The sequence below is a fragment of the Condylura cristata genome, unplaced genomic scaffold (genome assembly GCF_000260355.1).
Source record: "Condylura cristata isolate star-nosed mole 26May11 unplaced genomic scaffold, ConCri1.0 scaffold00022, whole genome shotgun sequence".
NCBI lineage: Eukaryota > Metazoa > Chordata > Mammalia > Eulipotyphla > Talpidae > Condylura > Condylura cristata.
The window spans coordinates 22,912,802-22,927,197 of record NW_004567123.1 but is presented as its reverse complement, the minus strand read 5'-3'; the positions used below and the strand labels follow the sequence as shown (position 1 = coordinate 22,927,197).

The following is a 14,396-nucleotide window of genomic DNA, read 5'->3' as shown; positions in this document are numbered from 1 at the left end:
AGTCAGAGATTTCAAACACCTAAACAACAGAGACTAGATTCTTTCTCCAAATGCGGCCATCAAGAGGGTGCAGGCTCTCTTTGCTATGAATTTAACCTATGGAAAAAAACCTGTCATATATGTTAGTATTGCTGGTAAGCCCCAACCTAGTGAATATAAGCGGCATAAAATTGATCAGGTGGGAACTGAAATATAGAATGTTAATGGTTTGAAAAAGAGTCCACTTTGTAGGATATCATGAGACCAGAATATATACATAATTTTTTACAAAAGCACAAATGTAGAAATTGATGTGTTTGGCTTGGGTATGAAAATGGAGGTAAAAACTTAAACCTGTAGGACAGAGTTTTATGTGAAAGAGAAGCAAGAAATCAGTGAAGAACTTGTGTATTTTTAAACAGTTTCTGACTTTTAATAAATTCTATTCCAGGTAATTCAAATTGCCGTAGCATCACTCTGTTCATTGGACAGTTGGTTTAATCTAGTCCTCTGACCCCTGGAATGCCCTCCCAAGCAACTCTTACTCAGCTCGCCTTCATATTAGAAATCTTCGATGGGCAGTCAGGCAGCTCATTGGCTCTGAATGACCACTATTTTCACTGTCCTGTTTCTGGCCTCCAGCCATGTTTTCCTTCTTGTGACTCCTCCTCTTTACATCATACAGACTGCTACCACTTGTCCTTGACATGGCCCTCTTGCCCAAAGCCATACATACCTGTGGGCCTTCACAGAGACTCCAGAACCAAGGAGTATACATTCCTGTGGTACTGAGAGGCAGTAGTGAAGGCATTATTGTTTAGGTATTTTTTTTCTTTGGCTCTCACCCAGCCCCATAGACAGTAAACTTTATGAGGACCATTTGCAGGCATGTTTACCACACTCTAGCAACCAATATAGTGCTGGACCTTAGGCTTGATAAATATTTGAATTGATGAGTGTTTGTGGTTCCACTCACTTGTCCTCTTCATCACTTCTTTGGATTTTTTATAACCCATCTTAATCTGTCTTTAGTTGACCCCACATGTTTTGGTAAAGGCCTTTTTGAGAAGTGAGTATTTTCTGACCCTATTTCTATTCCAACAGGAAGTACACAAGACCTTTGCCAGCCATAACAGGACTTTGACTATTTTGTCTGGTTCCTTCTATCTTCAAGAATTAGTTTTTGGGAATTAATAGCCTCAATAACCTGTGCTGTTTGACTCTCAACTATGTGGATCTTGAATCTAAGTAAAGGCACTTCTTTACTTAGACCTACTTCTTTCATAGAGAGGCACTTAGCATGGTTTCTGGCATAAAATTGACATTAACTTGTGTCTTTAACTTGACCATTGTAGTTTTACTGAGTGGGGCAAATTATTGGGGCTCATGTGTTCTGTAGTATAGTAGAGCTAATTAGCACTTCCTTTGCCTTGCAGGAATCGATAGCAGGTACAATGAAGGCTGCAGAGAGCTGGCAAATTATCTTCTGTTTGGTTTGTACAATCAAAATCCCAGTGATTTTGAGAAAACAGGATTTTCTGAAGAAGTTCTAGATGGTAAGTATATATTGGTAAACTGTGAGGGGGTAGGTGGTTTATTCTTTGTTTCCTATTTCATGGTCTTTTTCTGGAAAAATATGAACAGATTTGCATAACCTCAAGTCTAAGGATTTTTTTGCTTTTTTGTTAATAAAAATAATGTTTCTTCCTTGCTGATTTATTGAGTAATATATTCCTGTTCAGTTGCTGAATTTGATAAGAGGCAAATGACAAGTCATTTTCAGAATATGTTTACTGAATAAATCAGCCTTAGGGAAAAAGTAAACATTGTCTGGCTATATTTCTTCTTGGCAAAGAATTAGTTTTATCTGAATTGCCCACTGCTTCTACATGCTGAGAGGTGCAGATTATGTGCTGCTGTTCTGTGAAAGCACTTTCACTTGTGAGTCAAGGATGAACCTGCAGGCTTCTCTCACAAGGAAGACTTTCGTGGATTCAGGAATAAAGGCTCTTTGTCCTGCTTTGTCTTTGGGGATTGTTTTCTGTGTGACTTTAATTCATGACGATGCCCATGACTACAGTGCAGGCTTTCTGCTTACATTCCCCTTTTGTCAGCTCTGAGACACTCAGCCTGTGTTGATGCTGCTGTGGGCTAATGCCCAGGAGCTAGCTCTGCTGTCACATACTTAAGATTGTGACTTGCCTGCCATACAGGCTGGGAAACAGGAATAGACAAAGCAAACTGGACAAGAAATAGATAGCTCTTGTGAAGCAGCTAGGGGATGCTTGAAGTAAACATCTGATTTTAGCATAAGTACATTAAAATCTTTTTGTGGGTCTAACGCAGTGGTTCTCAAGTGGGGACAGTTTTATATCAATCATGGGATATTGGCAGTATCTGAAGACATTTCTGATTGTCACAACTGAGCAGAGGGGAAGTAGCCAGGGATGCTACTACATACAAGTACAGGTCAGCCTCCATAGCAGAATTATCTGGTCTAAACATCAGTAGTGCTGAGGGTGTTTGTGTGTGGTCTGTTGTGTGTGAAAATTCTCCTGTGGTGAAACCCTTTGCAGTATTAATCCTTACACACTGATTAAAGATTTCCTTTCTTGGGAATTACAGAAAGAGCAGACTAAAATTATTCCTTGTGTTTAATTTCTTTGAATTCAAATTTGATTTCAGATTTAATTTGAAAAATGTTTCCCTTACCCTCTGTGCGTCCACTAGTTTGGAAAGAATGCTTCTTTGCGGTTCATTTAGAGAGCTCTAAAGACAAGGATTCTCATGCCACTCACATGTTTCAGTGCAGGCAAATTTGCTAATAAGCACATTACAATGCTGAAATTAAGGAAAGAATTCAAATCTTCAAAGATGTGGTTTTTGTTCATCTTTGTCTTTGTCATCAGACACAATGGAGTTTATGAAATGAGCAGTTTCTTCCAAATTAATGAATTTATTTTTAACTCCAAATAGTTAGAAAGCTAAAAGATTACTGTATTTATGTTTCTACACTTATGCCTCTAAAATATACGAGGGAAAGAGACCACCATGATTTATTTTTTAAAAAGAACTGCAAAAATACTTTTTTACATGCACATCTAAATCTTACTCTTTCTTCTTTGACCTGTATACTTTGTTAAACTTTCTGTTCATAATGTTCATTCATAATGCTAACATAAATTCTGTGAGATCCTGAGAATGCTTAATTAGGTTTACTAGCCATTGCAATGTTGTTTTTTTTTTTTATCCTAATTCTTAGAGGTATGTTACACATTAGTGTACAGTGCAGTCTGTGCAGGAAGCCTGCAGGCTCTCCAGGTGACGTCAGATGCTCCTCAGCCAGCAGTCTTTTAGAGGGTCTGTGTGGGGAACCAGCTTGAAGAGAGATGAGGGGAGACCCCTTTCCCACCTTACCCTTACCACTCTTGACTTCAGTGCTAATCTAAGAGCCCATGTTTCCTGGAACACCTTGGGTCTTGCCAAGTGTAGAGTTCATAGTGGCTTACATCATGAAGCTTTATTTCAGAGACTACCCAGCTGTGTGAGCAACTGTGGTCAGTGTTCATTGGTCTATAATATGTGTAGAATATGGTCTGTCCTACTCCATTACTATAATGGCATTCACCTACACCTGCTATCTCAGCGGCTTCCCCATGCCCATGTTCTCCCTAATATCCAGCCACCTCCTGCTGCAACTTCTCTAGCATCAGCTTGTCAAAGAGAGGCCTGATGGCTCTGGTTTCTGAGAAGCTATGGAATGGAGCCTCTGCTTTGCTCCTGGAAATAAAACCTGCTTTCTTGTCAGTGTTCAGGCCGTTTTAATGTTCCTGCCCCCCTCCATATGGGCCTCTGTTGTTTGTTTACCTGACTTTGCACCCTACAGATTTGTTTTATTTGCTTTGCTTGTTTGTCCCACCAGCATAGATGATTATTCCTTAAATATGAGCTGTTCACCTATTTATAGAAATCCTGTCCACTTGCCTCTACTTCCTTCCTCCCAGCCTTTCCTGTGTATAGAGTTCATCCCAGTAGCAGTCACCCTCCCAAAGCTTGATGCGCAGCAGCGTTCTTGGGCACATGGTAGCCTTGAGCCAGATAAGCCCCAGCAAGAGCTTCAGATACTGGTGTCTCCATGAGAACCTGCAATCCACCCCAGCTACCCGGCTGTTTAGTGCTGTTTTCCCTCTCCATGAGTCTAGGCTGTGGAGTTTCCATTTGGTATTGAGATCTGTAGAGAAGTACACAGTTGAATTTAGTGCCACAGATTTCACTCTGTTGACTATTGTGAAACACCCTGAAAGCAGCTCTTGTGACTTTGTGCCTGCCTGTGCTGCCACAAACAGGGGCCACAGTGAGGAGAACATCTCATGAGGACTAGGAAACCCTGGCTGTCCACACCTAAGAGTGTTCTGTGGTCACTTTGGAATTGCATTGCCTAATTAAAGAATTTTCAGTTTCCAGTTTTGTTTCATTGTCTGTGAAGTAGTTTTAATGACTTGACTTATATGGGCAAAAACTGTCTAAAGGAAATGCTTTTGATGATCTTGTGTTTTTATTTTTTCTTACAGATGTAATTATTTTGATTAAATCAGATAGTGTCCATCTATACTGTAATCCTGTAAACTATCGCTATCTTTTACCCTACGTGGCACATTGGAGAAATCTGCATATCCACTGCATGACTGAAAATGAGGTGAGGAGAAAAGCTAGAATAGACATTTATAGACACCCAAAACATTTTCTCAGGAAAGTGTTAATCTGGAACAAGAATGCTCTAAAAAAATCCAGATTGTAAAACCATAACTGAGGTTATGGTTTAAGGGGAGCAGAACATTTCATATTTCATTATAAGGATACCTTGTGGATCCCTACACCCAATTGTAGGTGTAAGGAGACCACAGAAACTGCTCAAACAAACCTGGCAATAGGTTTGTGAACCTGCTTCATATCAGCCTGGGTCTGTTCTCTCAGGCGACCAGTGCTGAGGAACTTCAAAAACTGACATTGCTGTGTTTGGATTTCTTGGTAACTGTTTCTATTTCCCTTTGGGCCCTTTTCAAGAATTTGGCTGGAAATCAAGTTGGGATTTGAGATTCAGAATTTCATGGATATTGTGACCCAAAAATGGTCAAGAACCCTTCTCTGCTGAGCATTTGGGGATTTTTTTGTTTTAAGATTTATTTACTTATGCATCCAGAACTGGGGTACATGCCAGACTCGCAGGGGCTGAGAGGATTCACCAGAGACAGAGTGGGGAGCAGAACAGGCAGAGCCATGAAGTATACTGCTGAGGCGAGTAGTGGGTGAGACAGGGAATTCTTGCCATGTGGGTCAGCTCCCCAGCTGGGGATTGAGCTGCAGCCAGCTTCATATGCTGCACTTTAACCCACTATGCCACCAGGAAAGGCCCAGCATTTAGAGGATTTTTAAGAACAAGTTGTATCTCTTGCATTTGGTCTCTTACCTACTTTGAGGTAATATTTGGTGTGTAGGCTAAAGAAATGAGTGTTTCTGAACAGCAAACTGATTGGGAAGCACCATTTTGGGTGCACCATTTGGCATTTGGGACAGTTCTGATAAAATGCAGAGGAAATTGGGACTTTGTGTGATGTCTCATCAAAGCCTGTTTTCTTTTCCATTTTACCCTTTAGTATGAAGATGAAGAAGCTGCAGAGGAATTTAAAATTGCCAGTTTTGTGGATATGACTCGAGACTGTAGTAGAATTGGCATTCCTTACAGCTCCCAAGGTATCTCAGTGAGCCACTTTAGAGCACACTGGGAGGCTGTGTCAGTTGAGTGTCCCACTACTCATGTCACTGGGGTCTTTCTGCTGAGAAGCCTGTTGATTTATTTTTACTAAAGGCAAAGAATTGAGCAGAAGAAAATTTGAAGACTTTCCTATGCAAGCTTGCATGTATAGTTGAAGTTCTCTACAGTAACATACACCATGCCTATAGTTAGATAGAAGAGCTGATAGGGATTTACCATAGCTGGCATCTAGTCTGTGCCACTTACTATATTAATACATAGGATGTAGATGTGTGACCTTTGGTAAAGAGGTACACTAATTCACATAGCTGTCGAAAATATACTTGATGTTTGATTAAAAAAATGTGTGAAAATATAGGTAAAATGAGCATGTTTAATATTGCTTGTGTCTTAATTGTTAAAACTTTATACATTGAAAAAAACAACTTTGCATATTGAAGCTATTGTACTAAGAGAGGAAAATTTTTTATTTACTAATTTTCCTTTGAGGAAGTTGGCTGTGTTTCTTAAAAGAGAGGAGCCAACCTTGGGTCTGTTAATAATTATGGCCACTAAATGATGCAAGTCAGATGTAATAGACCACTAATTATTTACTTAGAAAACTGAAATGTGAAAAGATAATCATAGAGAAATCTGATTTTATGTAACTTATTTATGGTTTGAATTTTCCTTGCCTTGCATTTTGTATTTTCTAGTTTTAATATCTAACACATTTTATCTGTTTCCGTTTTCTTTTGTTACATTAGGTGTTGGTAGACTTGTGAGAATCATGCCTGTCTAAGCATACTAGTTAGACTTACATCCAAGGTGGTATTTGATGCATGTTGTATTCTGTTCCTTTAGGTCACTTGCAGATATTTGATATGTTTGTAGTGGAGAAATGGCCAATTGTACAGGCCTTTGCACTTGAAGGCATTGGAGGGGATGGATTTTTTACCATGAAATACGAGGTATGTATGAGAAGAAGTATGCTTGTTTTTTGTCTGCCTCTAGACTGTTTTTATGAAGAGCCCACAAAATGGGCATGCATCATTATAAAAGCCTGAAAGGCTGGCAGTGAACTCCCAAGGATATAGAGCAAGCTAGAAAAACTGAAATGGAAAATAGTTGCTGTTTAAGACTAGTCCCCAAACTGAGCTCCCAGCGGGCTTTCTTTGTGGAGTTCTCTGTCCTTTCTTTTTCCCCATTTTCAGTTCACTGTTCTTGCTGTCTACTCCTGTTGCACCTTAGGCTGACTTCTTTATGGCTTTTATCATCCTATGTTATATTATGCTTTTATCACAAACCCCATTCACTCACCAGCCCGCATTTGATCTCTGCACTGGAAGCTCTTTGAGAATAAGAATCTTTGTTGTTGTTTCTATCTCAGGAATTTGTAAAAATTGAGAATTATCCAAGAGTAATGAAAGGGTCAATGCAGAATTTATGTACTATGTGCTAGAGGAATAAAGGACTAATTTTTGTGGCAAGAACAGTGTCTTATTTTATCATTATCTGCATCTCAGAGTTCACCAATAAATATTCTTTCATTGGATTAATGAATGAGTCCAGGAGGAGGTCATCCAAAGTACACATTAAGGAAGACGGCTTAGTAGGTTAGTAATACCGTAGGCATCCACTGCTTCCATAGGAGTCCCACTGTGATAACCTGCCCCAGACAAGAAATCAGGGAAAAGAGACATTGACATGCTATAAGTGGGGAAATACTATCAGGATTAGAATAAGTGGGAGCTTTGGAAGCAAAGTACAAGGCTAATTCCTGCCCCTCCTGAGAGGTAGCAGCATCCCTAGGAAGTGAGAGGACACTTGCTTGGCAGACCTTGAAATGTGAAGGAGCATGGGCTTTAGGACCAGAGAGTTCAAGTGGTGTAGGCTCCCAAACCATACTTTCCCACATTGACTCTGAGTAGGGTTGTGGGATTGCCCTAGAAAGGAGTGATGCTCTCTAGTTTACAGGAGTATAAGATTTAAAGCAGGCAGGCCACAGGAGGTAGAGAGGAAACTTAAAATTTTTAGCAGTAGTGGTAATATGTATTTTTAATTGTGTAAAGTGAGCATTCATAGAGTGCCTCTTTTATGCCAGGTGCTGTTCTAAGTGCTTTATATGAATTTACTTTATTTCTTACAATAGCCCTCTGAAGTGAGTGCTATCTGTTGTGAAGAGGGAGATTAAATGAACTTACCAAGGTCAGAGAGCACTTAGTAACCAATAAAGGAAGGATTGTGGCCAAGTCTAGACTGTCTGACTTCAGAGTCCTGTATTCTTTTTTTTTTTTTGGCTTGGATTTTTTTTTTTTTTATTACAAAGTTTATTTTTACAGAGAGTCCTGTATTCTTATCCCGCAGGCTGCAGCTAGATTAGCGTTGGAAATCAGTGCCCTAGTAAGCTGCCCGGTTAATGCAGCCCAAGTGCAATAGGCCTCTCACTCCTGCTTTAGGAAGGAAAACATACCCAAAAGAAGTAAAAATCCCCTATGAAAAACCTTTGCAAGGTTATGGATCTTTACTCCAGGGTGGTGGCCGTAGGGGGTAGTATGGGCAGTGAGGGGGAAATAACACATTGTAGTAAACATTACTGTAAGTCTTCTCAAGATTCCTTTTTCCAACCCTGCTTTCTCTGTCTCTGCTAATTTTCTTCCTCTCGGATACTTATGTCTCCATCTCATTCTCCCTACTTCAGTGCTCCTCTTTACCCTGCCATTCCCTGTCTTTCTAGGTAAGAAGTAGTACTCTACTCTGATTCACATATTAACAGCTAATAAGTGCTTGAACCTCCTTTGAAGGAGGACTGAAGAGATTTATAATTTAAGTTTTTAAATTTGTTTTATTGCATGGAAATACCCAGAAGAGAGTCAGTAATTCAGAGGATGTTTTATCCCTGATATTGTAGGTGTCAACATGAGGAAGTTAGCCAGAACCAAATAGCTTTTACTTGGTATTTAGTGCATTCCAAACTAGTTATGGTATAAGAGCTCTCTTCTTCATGGGAAACAGGACAGGGAAGTTCCTTTTCTAGGGCTTTGTCTCCACCTTCCTTCTTACTGTGACCTGGTAATGTAAATTTATATCACTATCTCCCCAAAGAAACAATTTTAATAGCAAACTTCTGGATAATGTTAGTAACGATGGAGCAAGCATTCAGTCACCTTTTTATAGATGCATGTTAAGATCTTCATATTGAAAGGTAAACTAAGACTTATGAGAAGACAACAAAACATAAGAGACCATAGCATATTGCATGCAGGAATATGCTATGCATATGCTTTTAAAAATAATTTTTCTTCAGTAAATAAAAAGTGAGAAAATTATTTTTTCTGTACTTTTTAATGGCACTTGTAAAAAGAAAGATAGTAGGCAGAGGAAGCAGAATTAAAGGTGGAGGACATGTAAGGAATGATTGTAATAAATCAGAATTCAATAGTATAATTAAAGTGTATATTTTTAAAGTGACCCCCACCTGCTCTAAATCAGTTGACGGTTTGAAAACTTCCAAAACACAGAGCAGGAAGCCAGTTACATCAGGTCAGTAAGGAGGAAGATGATAAAAATGAAGGATAGAGAATAGTAATTGGTTCTATTTAAAATGAAGGAATTGGTGATGGTTGTGTAATATGTAATATGAATATGTAATATTTTGATTAAGATTTTATTTTAAACAATGATGGGTGTATATATGCCCATCATTAAAGAGATTTGAAAGTTGTGTTAAAGATCCTGAAAAGAGAATTTCCTTAAAAATGACAGCATTTAGTTAATATATAAAGGTCCTAAAACAGTTAATAATAATTTGATTTATTCTAATCATTAAGTTTTCACCAAGGTCATCATTTTTTGAACATCAGAAAAGAATCCTGATTGTCCTGATACTGTCTCTATTGTTCAGTGTTTTCTTCGCCTTTGTGTTACAGTTGCAGGATGTGAGTTTGAATCTCTGGAATGTCTACAGCAAGATGGACACAATGTCTCTGGAGCATTTGCTTTCAGAAGTAAGGAGCCAGCTTATTTTTATCTTATAAATCCTACACCCAGCTCAGTTATCCAGTAATGATAATTACTTTGAAGAAATGCAAGATATATTTTTAGTTTGCTTTAGTCAGAAAGTTCAGTGATTTCTTTCCCAATTACTTTGAACTCCTTGGGTGTGGAAGGGAAGCTGGAGAAGCTGTTCTACTTCTTCCACTCTGAGGAAGTCTCACCTGAGGCAATACCAAGGCCACCTGCCTGGTCCAGGGTTTAGATTTTCACTTACAGACAATTTCTGATGGGCTGAACTTTAAGAAAGCGATACAGAAGGTGTCTTTTTGCACTGTTTCTCTGATGTGAAAGGATAAAAAGATGGGATATGACAAAGAAATCAAGGATTAGGGCAAGGATGGGCAAACCTTTTCTGTAAAGAACTAGAAATGATTATTTCAGGCTTTGTGTGCTTTTCCTCTCTGTGGGAACTACTCATCAGTGCCATTGTAGCCTGAGCCGCTAGGGACAATGCAGAAGCCACTGGGTGTGTCTGTGTTCTGAGGACACTTTATTTATAAAAATATGTGGCCCACCCACAGGGCATAATTTGCTGACTCCCGGATTAGAGGGTCAGACATTAATTGTTCATCTGTACTTTGAAGGAAAAATTAAGGTGGGTGGAGCAAAACTAAAACTGCTGGAATAGGTACTGTGGTTAAGCAGCTCTGTAGTATCTCTCAGTGGCCATGGGTAGATTTTGCATGGAAAAAAAGCACCTTGTGGGCCCTCCCTGGTGGCGCGCAGATTAAAGCACAGCACTAAGAAGCTTAAGCCACTTCTGCATGAGTTCAATTCCCGCCTGCCCTGGAGGAGATCTCATGGCGTGGCAGACCTCTCCTGACCCGCCTGCTGCTCCCCTCAGAAATGTACTTCATTAATATGCCTGTTCTGCTTCCCACTCTACCTCTGGTGGGGGAAAAAAAAAAGCAGCTTGTAGCCTTTTTTCTTTTTTTTTTTTAAGATTTGTTTATTTATGCATACAGAACTGGGGTATAGGCCAGAGGGGCAGGGGCGGTGAGAGGATTCACCAGAGACAGAGTAGGGAGCAGAACAGACAGATCGACAAAGTACACTGCGGAGGGGAGCAGCGGGCAGGTCAGGAGAGGTCTGCATCGCCATATGGTCACCTCTGAGGCAGGGATTGAACTCATGCTGTAGTGACTTTAGCTTCTTAATGCTGTGCTTTAACATGCTGCACCACCAGGGAGGTCCAGTTTATAGCCTTTTAATGAAAATAACATATCAAAACCTAACAACAAAACAATTTAAGAAAACCTAAAAAAATGAAAACTACAGGACCAGTTTCACTTGTGAATGTTAATGTCTATATTTTAAGTAAAATATTAGCAAACAGAACCCAGGGTCATGTTCAAAAAAAAAAAAAAGAAGTAAGAATTTATTAAGTGTTCAGTATTTATATGTTAAAATGATGTATGTTATATTCCACACAGTAAGTGAAACCATTTGGTATTTGTGTTTCTCCTGACTTATTTTATTTGGCATAATCCTTCCCAGTTCCATCCATATTGTTCATCTTATTCTGTAGCTCAGTAGTATTCTGTCTCTGTGTGTGTATATGCGCGTGTGTGTGCACACCTTGTCTTCTTTTTTAAGATTAATTTATGCATATAGAACTGGGGTACAGGCCAGAGGTGCAGGGGTGAGAGGACTCACCAGAGACAGTGGGGAGCGGGAAAGGGGGATTGACGAAGTACACTGCTGAAGGGAGCAGTGGGTGAGACAGGAAAGGTCTGCTGCGCCATGTGGGTCACCTCCCTGGCCAGGGATTGAACCCGCACTGAAGAGGCTGCAGCAACTTGTATTAGTGCTGCGCTTTAGCCTGCTGTGCCACCAGGGAGGGCCCCCGTGTCTTCTTAATCAATTCATCTCATTGGGCAGGTAGGTTATTTCCTTACCACAGTTCAGCATACTGTCCTTTTATTTTCACTGTGGACCAGCCTGCTGGGAGCACCCCAGCTCTTCATACATTTTTCCCTCAGTCAAGGGCATTTCCACAGTCAGTTCTTCCCTCCCTAGGCCCACTAGCTTAGCAGCTGTTCAAGTGGCAGTGCCTCGGTTGGCAATGCAGCCTCTCACCTGGACAACAGCTTCGGGTGTCTCTTTGCAGCCACCCCTTGTTAGTGAAGCATGAATCTACTCTGTGTCCCTACTAGCTCTAGTGTTCAAGAGGTGTTCAGTTTTCACACTGAACCATAGGAGTCTGTGGGTGTAATACTCTTTTGCTTAACCTAGCTAACACTTTATCACTGTCCTTTTTTTTTTTTCACTGTCCTTTTTTAAAATAAATTTATTGGAGTATAATTTATATGTTATAAAATGTACCCACTTCATGCATGTAAGTTAGTAACTTAGTAAATTTATGGAGTTGTATAGTCAACACCACAGTTGAGTTTTAGAACATTTTCATCAAACCATTAAAGATTCCATGTGCTCTGGAAACTGTAGTCTGTTTCCATGCCTTACTCAAACTGATCTACTTTCTGTCTTTATAAATTTACCTTTTCTGGGTATTTTATATAAATGGTTTATATTTTATATAAAACCATATATTAAGTATTCTTTATATCTGACTTCTTTCAGTTGGCATAATATTTTTGAGATACATCCATGTGATAACATTGTGACTGCTTTTTATTTTATTTTATTTTATCTTTTAAAGATTTATTTATTTATTCATACAGAACTGGGGTACAGGCCAGAGATGCAGAGGGTGAGAGGATCCACCAGAGACAGAGTGGGGTACAGAACAGGCAGATGGACGAAGTACACTGCTGAGGGGAGCAGCGGGTGGGTCAGGAGAGGTCTGCCTCGCCATGTGGATCTCCTCCAGGGCAGGCGGGGATCGAACTCATGCGGAAGTGGTTTAAGCTTCTTTGTGCTGCTTTAACCCGCTGCGCCACCAGGGAGGGCCTGTGACTGCTTTTTAAAGCAACATTTTTAAATGGTCTGATAATTTGAAATCAGATGTGATTTTGGTTCTGATTTCTAAAGTACCTCCTTTATACACTATCTTTTTCATTTTCTCCCTAGGATTTGGTGACTTTTGAACATCAGTGGTCTAACTTCTTTGCTAATTTTGACACAGAAATTCCCTTCCTGCTGGAACTTTCTGAATCTCAGGCGGGTGAGGTATGTAATGGAAGGTCAAAGAAACAGAAGAAAATTGTGTACTGAATAACTGGGGTGTAGGTGGGGGGAGGAGTGGGCAGTGGTTTGAAGAGAATTTACCAGACTGTAGGGAGCAGTTAGGGGACATTTACTGATACACACTGCCGAGGGGGTTAGCGGGTGAGACAGGAGAGGTCTGCTGTGCCGCATGTGGGTCACTCCCTGGCCAGGAATTGAACACAGGCCGTAGTGGTGATAGTACTTTGAAGGATTGTTTTCACACCCAGCAGCAATATATAGGAATGTTGTCATACTTTTTAACTCTTGATACTGTCGTCGATGAGAAATAGTATTTCAGTGTTATTTTAATTTTGTCTTTCTAATTATGACTAAATGAACATTTTTTTGTATATTTGAAGGCTATTTTATATTTCTGTTTTTCCCCCAGCTTAGTATCAGTACAGTATTATCTGAGCTGTAGATATATGTGTTCAGTCTTTTGCCTTAGTGTAAGAGTTCTTAATATTTTTAAATTATTAACTTTATCTCTGGTACATATTTGAACTATTTCTTCCATGTTTATTACTTGTTTTGCTTATGGTATGTTTTTACCATAAAAAATTTATGTAAATTTATTAGGATTTTCTTGGGTCACCACTGGATTTTGAGTCGCTGCATAGGAAAATGCTCTGACCAGAGTTAAAAAGTAATTCATCCTTTCAGTACTTGTATGGTTTAATTTTTTTAATTTGGACCATAACTCATGTGGGATTTGGGGTATATTGATGTGGGATATGAGTCTGATTTTATTGTTTTAATTTAATAATAGAACTTTATTTATTTGACCTCCCAAATAATAATTCTCCCCCAATTAGAATCACAGTTAATTAGTTTACTAACTTTGTGACCTTGGACTAATCTTTGTATGTTTGTGTCTGAGTAAACTCCTCTATAGGAGGAGCAGTAGATTCTAGCTGTTATTATTTTAATATATAAAAAGACTTTAGAAATCAAAATACCCAAACTTCAACTGATAAACATCTGGGGGATGTAAATAAATTAACAACGGGAACCCAAATGGAAGGCAGTTAAATATCTGAAATATTTATTTCCGTTAAAAATCAAAGAGATTGGTCTCCCTTGGTGCAGAGGTTGAGTCTAGCTCTATCAAGCTGTCTGTAGCCACTACAACCTGAGTTTGGTCCCCAGCTAGGGAGGTGACCCATTGGTGCAGCAGACCTTTCCTGTCTTGCAAGCCTGCTGCTCCCCTCAGCAGTGCATTCAGTAGATCTGCCTTTTCTGCTCCCCACTCTCTCTGGTGAATCCTCTCACCCCCCGCTCCTGCATCTCTAACCTGTACCCCAACTCTTGTATATAGAAATAAATAATCTTTTTTTATGATGAATAAAAATCAAAGAGATGTTTAAAAAAAAGTAATAGTTTTAATTTGCTAACTTGGTGAATATTTTTAAAGCATTTAATGTAGTTTTTTTTTTTT

General features: G+C 39.4%; 1 protein-coding gene across 1 annotated transcript in view; it reads left to right on the top strand.

Annotated features, from left to right (window-relative positions):
* The window catches only part of LOC101637162 (chromosome unknown open reading frame, human C20orf194), a 97,809-nt gene that overhangs the window by 15,758 nt on the left and 67,655 nt on the right, over positions 1 to 14,396 (top strand). Inside the window, exons 3-8 of the mRNA XM_012728271.1 lie at positions 1,416 to 1,535; positions 4,551 to 4,675; positions 5,634 to 5,730; positions 6,596 to 6,702; positions 9,661 to 9,738; positions 12,821 to 12,919. Of these exons, the coding sequence (XP_012583725.1) occupies positions 1,416 to 1,535; positions 4,551 to 4,675; positions 5,634 to 5,730; positions 6,596 to 6,702; positions 9,661 to 9,738; positions 12,821 to 12,919 (626 nt within the window). The remainder of the gene's footprint in view (positions 1 to 1,415; positions 1,536 to 4,550; positions 4,676 to 5,633; positions 5,731 to 6,595; positions 6,703 to 9,660; positions 9,739 to 12,820; positions 12,920 to 14,396) is intronic.